At 45.6% G+C, this 13,353-nt stretch overlaps 1 protein-coding gene across 1 annotated transcript; it reads left to right on the plus strand.

The window, feature by feature from the left end:
- The first annotated feature begins 1,899 nt into the window (after positions 1 to 1,899).
- ache (acetylcholinesterase (Yt blood group)) lies at positions 1,900 to 13,254 on the plus strand. The gene is made up of 9 exons (XM_086014666.1): positions 1,900 to 2,122; positions 5,168 to 5,676; positions 6,274 to 6,497; positions 6,582 to 6,842; positions 8,444 to 8,666; positions 8,752 to 8,952; positions 9,334 to 9,523; positions 9,615 to 9,793; positions 9,972 to 13,254. Exons 2-9 carry the CDS (start codon positions 5,247 to 5,249, stop codon positions 10,091 to 10,093), a joined length of 1,830 nt encoding a protein of 609 aa, XP_085870792.1. The 5' UTR covers positions 1,900 to 2,122; positions 5,168 to 5,246; the 3' UTR covers positions 10,094 to 13,254.
- The last annotated feature ends 99 nt before the right edge of the window (positions 13,255 to 13,353 follow it).

Consider the following 13,353-nt stretch of genomic DNA (forward strand, 5'->3'; position numbering starts at 1 on the left):
TCGCTCTCAAGATTGCTTTTCTACTCACTCAAGCATTGATGAGTCTTTTAAATACTCCTTTATGTGACCTACTCATTCGATCATCAGAGGGTCACAGAGAGAGATGTTTATTCCTGTTGACTTCCACGCAGTCCAACGTCCAAACATTGGACTAATCAAATGTAAGCAAAAGTCACAAATGGCGCATCAGCAAGCACAGGCGGATGAGCCGCCAGTTAGGAGGGAAGGAATGTGCACGCCAGATGCGAGCGGAGGTAAGAAGAAGGCAGCTAGAGATTGATGTTGTGCCCAGTCAGTGTTGCTGCAGTGGCAATTAGATAAGAGGTCTGGATCAGCAGTCGGCGCGCTCAGGCCGCAGTCAGCGCAAGGCTATTAGAGATTAGTCGCTGACATTAACATGGCCACCAAAGCATATGCCGTGCACTGTTGCTACAAGACGAAAGGCGCAATTCACCTGGCTGCGTGTCATATTTGACATGTCACTCAACAACTGGACAACTTTCAGAAGGATGAACATTTGTCCAAGTCAGAAAGAACGTCAAGACAACTAAAGAGGGCTGGGCGTTTATAGAAAAAAAAAAGGAAATTTAGATTGAGCTCTATAAATATAGTATAACTCATTTTACACACATTAGTTACAATATTTGTCTTTGAGTATTGTCATATTAACTAATTCCTACAGCGTTTGTTTATGAATATTTGTTATTAGAAGGAATATCACTCCCGGAAGAAGATGCTAATTTCCTGTTAGCATGCCAATTGGGATTTACGTTGACTTTAGCATTAGCACTGGCGATGCGCAGCTCATGTCTTGGATTTAAAACAACAGTATTTGTACGTTTTTAATGTTGTGTGTTTAGTTTTACAGTAAACTCCAACAGGGTTGTCATGAAACTGTTTCAAGCACACACAGCTGAGGGCAAAATCACGTCACACGTTTACTTAGTAACACTCAGGGTAATTTCAGAGTATTATATGATATTATATTATATTACATTATATTGTATTATGGCTATTACAATGATGAAGTGGAAAGTGTTGTTGGAGTCATGGACGATGAATGCAACAAAAAAAAAAATGTGTACTGCACAAGATTCCCACTACAGTGCCCGAGTGCGCACGTGCGTATGCGCGCGCGTGCGTGTGTTTTAATGTAAACGAAGGAGAAGAGCGAGGCGGGACAGGTTGGCTTGATGGCACTTAAGTTGATTAAAATCTGTCCGCTGCAGTGCCTCGTTCACTCTCCTCTCGCTCGGTCTCTTCCCGACATTGCTGCCTTTGTTGACCAAAGGCGACCGTCAAAGTGTTCTCCTTTCTTACGCTTAAGTCCAGTATCGGTGGCAAACTCAAGACAGATATTTGGTAAAAGTACCTCGGTGGCGATGACCCGCTGTGGCATTGCCTGTAAAGACTATTTTTGAACAATAAAATGTCTTTCTAGTTAACTTGCATAAAAGTGACACCACACTGCAATATTTTTCTGCCTGCTCACTTGAACGTTTACATTGAGCAATGCCTCTGCACCCTACAATCGTCGAATAGTCCAATGCAGGCATCTTTGCACATTATACTCTTATTTTTGCATGAACTAATCTATTACTGCTGAACTCGAATACCCTTTTTGAATTGTCATTATTCAATTGTACATTGCAAGGGCCCCTTCCTTCAGTATATGTCTTTAATTGTCTTTAAATCGCTTTAAAAATACAAATATTTTATTGGTAGCATACATGGAGGGAGACTAGCAAAGTAAGAATTTAATTTCAGAGTGCAGCTGTTGGGTTTTTACTGCACATCTTGAATGTGAAATCTTAGCGACAAAAGGAACTGAAGCTGTTGTGCTAGGACTGTACTCGTGTGAGTTGTCGCGAGACTTGGCGAAGCCTTCGCAATCCCCCTCCCCCCCCCCGCCCCCTTCTCCCTCCAGACTCTCGTGTTGTCGTCCTGCTGCTGCTGTTGCTGCTGCTGGATGTGAGCACGACTCACCGCTGCTCGGAGAAGAAACTGCACCACATTTTGTCCACAACTGTGCATTAGTACGTCCGAGAAAGAAGAAGAGGAAAGAGGAGGCGACGCCTGCTAGCAAGTGATCACTTTCGCTTTGCCGCCCAAGGGAAGCCAGGTAGGTCAGACCCTAAAATAACAGCTTATTTCCATGATTCATGCATTCGTCGTTATTGGAACGATTTGCTTGCCGTGTCCGTCGACGCCAGCGCGAGAGGAGAGGAGCGTTCGATCACAACCTGCGCTGGCCTCGTCCGGTCCGTCCGCTGGCGTTGTCAGCCTACGCGACGTAAAATGACATGATGCCCTTTAAGTTCATCTTTGCAACATCACCCGTAGCCATGGTTACCAGATCAATGCTGATCACAGTTCACAGCTTCACTTTTGCTCGATGACGGAAGAATGCACACGGCGACGACTGCTCCATTTATTTTTTGTACGTTGACTCGGCAAGCAAAAATCACATTCGAGCCCATTTTCTTTGCCCATCGCCTTCTAGAAAAAAAAAAAGACTAACGACAATATGACATTTTCCAAACCTGTTTTGCCCCCTCTCCCCACTTATGTGATTTTCCTTTACAGTATTTCCCCTTACCATTCAACTTTAGAAACAAAAGTTTTTTTGCATCAACTGTGAGGATGTGGGTTCCAATCCTGTGTGGAGTTTGTAAATTGGTTCCATTGCTAAAAACAACTGAAATGAATTTCTGCATTCCCGGAATGAGCAGAATGCTTTTTTTTTTTTACATTTGTTTCTAATAGCGCAAATCAAAGTCGCTAGAAAACAAATCGTCCTCAGCAAGCGACCCGAATGAATCCGTCAAATTGCGAACAGCCGACGTGCGTGTGGCTCATTTGTGCTGCCACTGGCAACACTGAGAGCTTTTCAGTTTTTGCATCAGAGCAGACGTTTGACTTTTCATAACCTCATCATATCAGACTGAGTATAGTATAGCGGTGCAACAATGTTTCAATTAACAATTAATAAATTAATAAGCAACTTTTTGGTTATCAAATTAATTGATTATTATTTTGATAATCGAGTCATCGTTTAAGACCTTGCTCAGTCTCTCAACAGTAAATATCCTCTGATTTCTGTAGTTGTCCATTAAAGCGGACTGATAATCTTTGTGCTTTTTCAAAACAATGCATTTGTAAAGATCTGCTTTGACTTTGGAAAACAGTGATCCACAATTTTGCCCATTTTCTGATGTATGCCAGGGACCAAACTCCATCATATTCAATTTGTTAGAGGATTTCCTGTACTGTCAATTTAAAATAATGTCAGTTTTTTCAATAAATTGTTTAAAATACATTTTAAAAAATCAGTTTAATCGAACAAATAATTGACAGATTAATCAATATTAAAATACCCATTAGTTGCACCCCTAATTAAGTGTCATTTTTTTGCATTGTGCTGTTCGTGTGTTTATGTTTATGCACCGGTGCTGTTGCCAGATGGAAAATTCCCCCGCTGCCAGTCAAGCCGCTGCGCAACACTGGAATAAGCCGGCGGCTTACAGGCTTGTTGACGCTTTGAAGCATCCACCAAAACGCGCATCCAAACCAAAATCATTCCATTGTCGACAATGGAATCATTTCAAGTCAATTTGTTGATCTGAAGATAATTGCGATGATCAGTCAGTCATTCGCAGTAAGGAGACGTATGCGTTATTTGCACCACATCCAGTTTGAAACTGCAAAGGTACCTAATGAAATGTCCATTGATGAGTGTCACTCCGTTCATTCAAAGAGTGTTTTCCATGATGGGATTTGGAAACATATGACAAGCCCTCCGCCCCTCCCTCTTGCCACCGTCTCTGCCTGTAAATTCAATCCTCCTGTGAACTTCATACACAAATTCCTCGGTCTAATTTGAGAAGTGACACACTTTCTTTCCACTCGGTGGCCCCCCTCCCCGACACACGCACCCTCCTCTTTCCAACACTTCCGTAGAGAAACGCATCCCATCCAAAATGTTTACATTGTACTGGAATGGTTCTGTCCACATCCAAACATCAGGGCGGAAACAACCCCCGCCACCCCCCCACCCTACCCACTAGCTTCCAGCGGCCTTTCTTTGGGGGTCAGTCATAAATAATTAGTGAGAAAGAAAGAAAGCAAACATTGCTGATACTTTCAAGGAAGTTCCCAGAGCATGGGTTAAATACGTCTTGAGTTTTGGCGGTCGAATGTGACGCACAAATGCATTGTGGGCAGACAGGTGCCTTAAAACAAACGTTGTTCACTTTCAGGCCTGAGGCTCTCCATGTTGATTTTGGGTTCCACCTACTCAGTTGTGGATGCGCGTTCTATAGAGCCTTCGTTCATTTCTCCTCCTTCTACTCGGGTACTGTACCGCGTATCTATAAAAAGATGATCCAGCTGCCGCTCGTGTCCTCGCCGGGGCTGCTAAGACTGGATCCCTCGGTCGTGCCGCAAACAATGTCGCTCGGTCACTCTTGTATTGAAGCCGCCATGTCAACATCCGACGGGGGAGGAAACCACTTTGCTTATTGGCGAAACAAATCAACCGGCGGAAGGCGAGCCTCCACTTGAGTTGCGGTGTCAATGTGCCACAATACACAGATGTCTACCACCTGTCTGCTTCCAGGCGGCTATTTATGTTTTGCGATGTATGGTTGTCATAGTGACAAAATTAGCATTCGGGCCAACTGTGTGCGCGTGTGTAGGGTATCGCCACTATTTTGGAACATTCCCGCTCTGTTGTATAGGAGATCTATTTTGGCCTTGTCGCCAGCTTGCACACTCACCCAAATATTGCTTTTGACAACAATAACCGCAAATGACGACACACGAGCAAGCTCAGCGGTTTCGCTAGTATTTACTGCTATGCATTCAAATGTCACTTCAAAAGCTTCGTAACATTTGTTCCAAACTCTTGTTTGTAAACAAGAGTGGTTTGTGAACAGTAGACAGTAGAATTTGACCTCCTTTGTCCTTGTTTTTGCCCTCATATCGTCTTAGTTATACCGCCTCCTACCTAAGCCTCAAGTTTATGTTCCACGTGGTTACCTTGACGATGCTTCCGGATGTCCTTGCTTTTATGTCCTCATCTGATTTATTCTTCCACTTTGGATCTGTTCTTCATCGCTCCGGTAATCCAATTATCTCGTCGTCTCCTGTGTCCGTACGTCTGCAGGTCTGAGGGGAAACAGAGCTGCGAGTCATCCCCCCCACCCCACCCCCCGCCCTCGGTGTTTGGCGTCTCGGTCGCCGTCATGCAGACCGCCGTCCTTCTCTTGACCCCGCTCATCCTCTTCTCCCTCCTGGTTCCGAGCGCATCCTCCCAGAGCGAGGCGGACCTCACCGTCGTGACGCAAGCGGGCCGGGTCCGCGGCATTCACATGCCCGTGCTGGAGCGGGGCCACGTCACGGCCTTCCTGGGCATCCCCTTCGCCGAGCCGCCCGTGGGGAAGGGGCGTTTCCGCCCGGCCGAGCCCAAACGTCACTGGTCGGGCGTGTTGGACGCCTATCACTATCCCTACGCCTGCTACCAGTTTGTGGACACCACCTTCCCCGGTTTCACGGGCAGCGAGATGTGGAACCCCAACAGGGAGATGAGTGAGGACTGCCTCTACCTCAATGTGTGGGTGCCGCCATCACCCAGACCTCACAATCTCACGGTCATGGTGTGGATCTACGGCGGAGGTACGGTTCCTGCGACACATGCGGGTTATGGTTCACATTATTGGTGGAAAACATAAAAGTCTTGGTGTCTTGGCCTTGGCTTTTTTTTTTCAAAGGAACACTGTGTCATATGTCAGTTTTTGTTGATTATGGCGGCACCAAGCGGACAAAAGCGGTAGTGTTTTGACAAAAATCAACCACATTTCCCATGCGTGCCAGCGCAAAGTGTCGCGAAATCCTGAGCCGTCCTTATAGCGAAAGGAGGAAGTGAGTATGCCATAAAGCAATTCAGGACATTTGTATTTTTTTCTGTGCCAGGGTTGATCCCATCCTCCTCAAAGTTGCTTTGTGCCAGTAAAAACGATACAGGTCCCCTCAGGGCATGAAGTCCCATTCAACTACTGTACTTGTAAGTCAATGTTTCATTAAAAGAGTTGCGGAATTTTTTTTATTAAGGTCGATTTCTTGCCCAGTGCTGCTTTAACATCACAAAAACCGGTATTTGAACAGGGGTGTGTAGACTTTTGATATCCGCCGTGTGAGACTTGCCTGACGATAATTTGTGACTGTCGACATTTTCCGTCATTATAGTTGGCCAAAGGTTTTTTGTTTTTGCAGGATTCTACAGCGGATCTTCATCCTTGGACGTGTACGATGGCCGTTACCTGGCTTACGCGGAGACGGTCATCGTGGTGTCCATGAACTACCGCATTGGCGCTTTCGGTTTCCTGGCTCTGGACGGCTCGTCGGAGGCCCCCGGCAACGTGGGGCTGCTGGACCAGAGGATGGCCTTGCAGTGGGTCCAAGACAACATCCACTCCTTCGGCGGGAACCCCAAGCAGGTTCTTTTCACCTCCGCACGCCCGATTGGACGTCGGCTCGCTGTGATGAGTGGCTCGGGCTTGTTTGTCTGCTTGAAAAAAAAGGTGACCATCTTCGGGGAGAGTGCCGGCGGCGCCTCGGTGGGATTCCACCTCTTGTCTCCGGACAGCCGGCCTGTTTTCACCAGGGCCATCCTCCAGAGCGGGGTCCCCAACACTCCCTGGGCCACCGTCAGCCCGGCCGAGGCCCGCCGACGGGCCACGCAGCTGGCCAAACTGGTGGGCTGCAACTGGGGGAACGACACCGAGCTGGTCGACTGTCTACGCACTAAAACGCCGCAGGAGCTCATTGACCAGGAGTTTCAGGTAATGACCGTCACGTCCGGTGACGCGTTGCTCCAAAATGTGCCCGTTTTCCAGTAACGTCTAATCTAACGCGTTATTTTTTTATTTTTTATTTTTCCAGTCAAGTAATCTTCAAATACCACAAAACGTTGCTTCGTAGAATATATTTAATTCTATTTTACAGGTGACATCAATATTTCAAGGAGTTGCACTTTTCGCCACCAAAGGCGGTTACAGTTAACTGCCTCCAGGTTACAGCAGTGAGAAAGAATTGATTTAAATAAACAACACAAAACCTCTCAGACACAGTGCCTCCATCACACACGAATTGTGCATTCAACAAAACTAATGGTTGATGAATAATAAAATACAGGAGGACACCACGTTCCTAACACCATAGCGCTCAATAAAGGCAGTCCTCAAATAACTGTACATTATGGAACATGCAAGTAAAACGCTGGAATTTAGTGTGAACATAGCGAGGCATTGTGAGAGACTTCAACTTCACATTCTTGTCTGAGGGAGTGACACCGTGTATGCACGGTGTCAGTTTTTTTTTAAAGAGGAAGGAGGGAGTTTCGCATTGTCAAACTGGAAATAGTCGCTATTTTGAGTCGGTGTCAGCTAAAAACAGAAATATGAAGGTTTGGTGCACACTTTGTGCTGTCGACATAGTGTTATCTAGCTTCAATAACAGTATGTAAAAAAAAAAAAAAACATGGGTCATAGCGCAGTATGCGTTCAAGCTTAAAGCGAAAGTCCCACCAGATTGTGTGATTGCAAGAGGTCCCCAAATTTGATTGTTATATAAACAATGGACATTACAAATGTCGAGTTTTGCCGGCATTAATACATGAATTGTTAAATATGTCAAGTAAAAAAAGAATGGCTTAATTTTATATTTTATTGAAAAAAAAACTTAAGCGAAGTCTAGAAAGACTGTCTTTTTATATATATTAAAAGAAAAACAAGTATACCATTTATGTTAAGTGAAACCCAGAAAAGACACTTTTTCAAAAAATAAAAATAACTCTGGTAAGTCAAAACCAAAACAAACTATTATGTCACTGTTAAAAAACTCACATGGCAAAACCGGGTGACATTTTTATGTTACGCAAGGTTGTCGGTATATGCTGAATGTAACTTGTAATCTTAGTTACTTTTAAAATGACGTAATCAGCTAAGTAACTACACTACTTATTAAAGCACGTAATCACGTAAAGTAACGGCGTTACATTTTCAAGGTCACTGGCAACGCTAGTCACGTCACACTCTTTTGCCTCCTCCGAACTGTAAAGACTTGAAATGTCTTGAAACACGGGGGTGTGTGTCGCCTTTCGGTCATCGTGCACCTCAACTCGGGCTTACCTAGACTCGTGCGCCCTTTTTTGCAACAGCGGAGTTTGAGCCACACGGGGGTCCGACATCAGTGGTGGTGTCGGACCACCACCCCCTTACAGACGCGGGCCACTACAAATTTCAGAAATAAATATAATAAAACCAAGGCATTCGTGCTCTTTACCCTCTTCAGCTATTCAATCAAGCATTTTTATAGCGCTGCGCACCTTTTTTACGCATGTCGATCTTGTCTGTCAAGCACGTTTGTGCCATCTTCCGAGCAGGTCCTCCCGTGGATGTCCATCTTTCGCTTTTCGTTCGTCCCCGTGGTGGACGGCGACTTTGTGCCCGACACGCCGGAGGCCATGCTCAACGCGGGCAACTTTAAGGACACTCAGGTCCTACTCGGGGTCAACCAGGACGAGGGCACCTACTTCCTGCTGTACGGCGCGCCCGGCTTCAGCAAGGACAACGACAGCCTCATCTCCAGGGGGGACTTCCTGGAAGGTGAGGCTCTCCCGGGATAGGCACGCTGCCGGACGTCCGTTTCGACGTTAGGGTTAGCCGCTGAACGTTGGCCTCTCCCCGCAAGGTGCCAAGCTGAGCGTGCCGCACGCTAACGACATCGGCCTGGAGGCGGTGGTGCTGCAGTACACTGACTGGATGGACGAGAACAACGGCGCCAAGAACCGCGATGCCTTGGATGACATCGTGGGCGATCACAACGTCATCTGCCCTCTAGCTTTCTTTGCTCGCGCCTTTGCTCAGCACAACGCTCTCAAGTCCAATGCGGGTGCGCTTAAACCCCGTTTCATTTGACCTTCCCGCAAACTGGCTTAGTCATGCATTCTTTCCTGGAACTACTTGCTGGAACGCTCGCCTCAGGCCAAACGCTTGTCTAATATTAAAATATTGCTTTTGCACCATCTTGTGGCATCCTGGCGAAAGGCAGGAGGGTTTTGGTGTCCCTCGGAGGGCCGTTACGACTGCAAACTCATATAAATGTATGATTGGCTTATATTAACACATATACACGACAAATTGATTGCTAATTGGTTTTGAAATCAAAATCCCCCCACAAAATCTGGGGAAACAGTACTATAGAGTTACACGTCAATCTCTCTTTCGTCCACAATTCCAAGTTTTTTTTTCTCATCCTACGCTCTCCTATCAGGGGTCTTTCTCTACCTGTTCGACCACCGAGCATCCAACCTGCCCTGGCCCGAGTGGATGGGCGTCATCCACGGTTACGAGATTGAGTTTGTCTTCGGCCTTCCCCTGGAGAAGAGATTCAACTACACCCAGGAGGAGGAGAAGCTGAGTCGCCGCACCATGAGATACTGGGCCAACTTTGCGCGATCCGGGTGAGATTAACTGCAATCTGTTATCGGGTTGATTGGATCCGCCGGTCACCGTCCCGTCCCGTCCCGTCCCGTCCCTCTTGTTGGTGCTTAGCAACCCCAACGTGAACGTGGACGGCACGGTGGAGAGCAGGAAGCGCTGGCCTCAGTTCACCGTCGCCGAGCAGAAATATGTGGCGCTCAACACGGAGCCCGTCAAGGTCCACAGGGGTCTGAGGAACCAAATGTGCGCCTTCTGGAACCACTTCCTGCCACGCCTCCTCAACATCACAGGTAAGACCTGCCGAGTAACAATAACAACGGTGGCAGGAAATCGCGATGGGGCTTCAACGAGGGGACGGCCCGTGCGGGCCTCACAGTAGCACCGCTATCACGTCGCAGTTCTACAAAGCCTCGCTACTTGAGACAAAGGCAATTGAACAGCATGCTACTCTTCCTTTTCCTCCCCCAGACAACATCGATGAGGCTGAACGCCAGTGGAAAGTGGAGTTCCACCGCTGGTCCTCCTACATGATGCACTGGAAGAGCCAGTTTGACCATTACAGCAAGCAGGAGCGCTGCACCGATCTCTGAGGTTCCCGGGGGGAGGGGGCGTGGGGGAGGGTATAACCAGGAGGGGGCGCCGGTGGGTTAGAACCACTAGAAAGGCCAGACGGAGCGGTCAAGCTTATTTCCCCCCATAGCCGCTACCGACTTTATTGACAGCAGTACATAAAATGCTCAAACACTGTACATCCCTATTTATTATTTTTGAATGATTCTGATTAATTTATTGACTATTTATATAGATGTATATGTGTGGGTGTGTGTGTGTGTATGTTTTGCGTCTGAAGAAAGTGAATGGCTATGGAGGGAACTTGTGGTGCATGTCCTGACTAGCTCATCATTGCCGTCATCTCACACTGTTTTCTTCTTATTATTATTTTTTTCACCACATCAGGGTTTGCTTATTTTGGTGTCGAAAACAAAACAAAGAATTCCGTCCTTCATCATCAACATAAGCCATCTTGGTCGGGGATCGCTCCCTGTCCGCTATTTTATTGGCCTATATAACGACTCGGGCATTTTGTAGTACTGCTGGAATGTGTAGTGAGTATAAGTTATCCCAGATATGGCGTCCTCAATACATCCCACAATGCATTTTTGAAAAGTAGAGAGCAACAATGTTGATGAGAAAAACAAAAATGTATGCCGTTTTAATCATTTCTGTTTGTTGGATGAGTTGTTGCGTAAAATACGGACGTGCATATAGTGCAAAGTTTGGACATTTTTTTTTTTTGTAAAATGCACTCAGTTTAAAACAATATATAGTGAACCCCACATATTCGCAAATGTATCTATTGCATCTTTTTTGGGGAACCAATCCCCCGTTACAGTATTTGCTGCCTGCTGCCTTGCTTTGGTACCATCTTGAAGCAGAACATTGTTGAAATGAGGGAAGAGCCATCATTTAGTCAGGCCATTGCTTTGTCTAATAGAAGAACATGCTTTGCTGTTTCTTGTGCTAGCTATAGGCAATTACAGTCTTTTTTTTTTTAGTAGATTTCAATTAGCTGTGTGTTGTTGCTGTTTGTGGGGTTCACTGTAGTTGGATTGGGGATTTCACTCACTTTTATTACTGTTGATTTGTTTGTTTGATATTTATTCTGGAAGGTCCACCAGCTGACGTTGATCCCATACGTTGGAATTGTGCAGCAACAATGATGTCATTAATAAGTCCACTATTTTAGAATGCGTCTATGATTAGATAGTTGTGAATGATTTTTGGTCGCAGAGTCAATCATCACTAATCACTTCAAAGGTATTTTTAGTGGAAGAACTATCCAGGTCCACTATATATAAAACCATAGCGATCTAGAAAGTAGGGAATGAAAATAGCCTCTGTGTTTAAGACTGCAACGTTTTTGCAGTTATGCTGACTCGAAAAGGGAATCATTACAGCATGTAGGTGATTCGTTTTCTTCTTTTGGCTGTCAACTTCACCATCCACCTCCCTCCTTCCCGTTATCCGTCATCCCTCTCTTCTCCACGTCCGACCTCCATCCTTGCACTCGCCGCTGCGCCCCTTTCGCCATCTCGCTCTCCGCTTCTCTTTTCTCGTTAGCCTAATGGAGGCTGAGTAATTCACTCGGCGGCGGGATAATGTGACAGAGCGTTGGCTCAGCCTCTGGCCTGCCAGCCAGTGGAGCACGATGAATGGATGGAAGAGGCCAGGGAGGAGGAGGAGGAGGCGGCGGAAGAGGAGGGGTTGGATGTGATGGAAAGATGAAAAGACAGGATAACACCCTTGCATAACACACCACACGAGAGCAACTGACTGGATGTCGCTTAAAGCTTTAACCCTCTGGGCTCTGTGCTGGCCATTTTTGTCCCGACTCATTACTTTCTTTTTTTCTTCAGAAAAACTAGCATTTTTGCTGCATTAGTTTGAGTTCCCAAGCGTGTGGATTTTTGTCGGATTATGTCATTTCCAGCTTCGGCTCTCTAAATACTTGTTTATCCATGATGTACAGTGATGCCTTGAGATATGACTTACGAGTCATCATTCGGATAATTTTTTTTGCGCAAACTTTAGATGCTAGCGCCGTGCAGCACTTTGGCCACTCGTGATCAATTCATCCAAAAAGAGGCTTGAAGCTTTTTAATGTCACAGATGTTGCATATTTGAAACAACCTAACTTTGCCTCCCCTACCTTAGTGCTACCAAACAATGCCAAATGCTACCGACATGCTAACGTTTGTGTAACATTAGCATCAGTTGCAAGTTACGGATATGTGAACGCAAACATTTAGCTATTGTGTTCATCATACGTTCATTTATAAATTTTGGGTATCGTATCTCAAGGCACCACTGTATATCCATAACATACTTTTAACATCAAATTTGACATTTTGGCTCTGTCATGTCCACTTTTGGCCAATTGAAACCCATGAAAATGATGGAATTCATTTTTGGAGGTGTGCTTTGTGCAAAGTAACTGAAATTTGAAGGGTTAAAAATGAAATTGAATGCCTGTTTTATACCAGTGACGGGAACTGGTGTTTAAAACTTGATGCCGCGAAAGGAGAAAAAATGGAACCCGAACTCAGTACTTCGTCTGTGATTACACAAACACACAAAGGACATCACAGGCCCTCTCGGAAATATTGGCAGCAGTTTTGAACTGACATATGATGAATGTGTGTCGGCATGTTGAAGCTCGCATTCGTACCCGCGGACGGGACTCGTGGACGTCAGAGTGAACTCGAAAAGGATGGTTAGCTGATGTCCAAATGCATGCGTGATGATCCTCCCAACTGACGCTCCACTTTTGCCCTCCGATCCCATCCTAGTGCATGTCCTCCAGTATCCCTGAAAATTGCTCCAGACTGTTATTTTCTGTAAAAAGGTTTACTTTTCAAGAATAATACCATCAAAGTGAGAACTATATCTCACCTGTGTGCTAGGTTTGATGTTAGCAATAACAAATACATGATATATTTGATATTTATTTCCAAATGAAGTGAAGGCCAGAAAGTGATCCAACTGTGGTGAGGCTGTTTTCAAAGCAATAGAATTGAAGCGTTAATTACGCATAAGTGTTCCCGCGGCCTCACGGTTCAAGGAGATGACTTGTACGCCGTAAATGTTGAAGGCTTCTGTCGCTTCCTAATATGTCTATGTATATCTTGAATGCTGACTTGTAGCAACAGAAAAATGAATAAAGATATCCGTATGCTTCTGTCCACCTTGACCTCTTGTGACCTGTTATTGGTCCGGTTCACTCCCAAGCAGTCAAGTAAGTGCTTCAGAAACTAACTCCAGTTTTTCAAATCATCAGTATATCAAGACA

This window comes from Filicampus tigris, chromosome 2, assembly GCF_054856515.1.
Source record: "Filicampus tigris isolate MCC_2025a chromosome 2, RoL_Ftig_1.0, whole genome shotgun sequence".
Lineage (NCBI taxonomy): Eukaryota > Metazoa > Chordata > Actinopteri > Syngnathiformes > Syngnathidae > Filicampus > Filicampus tigris.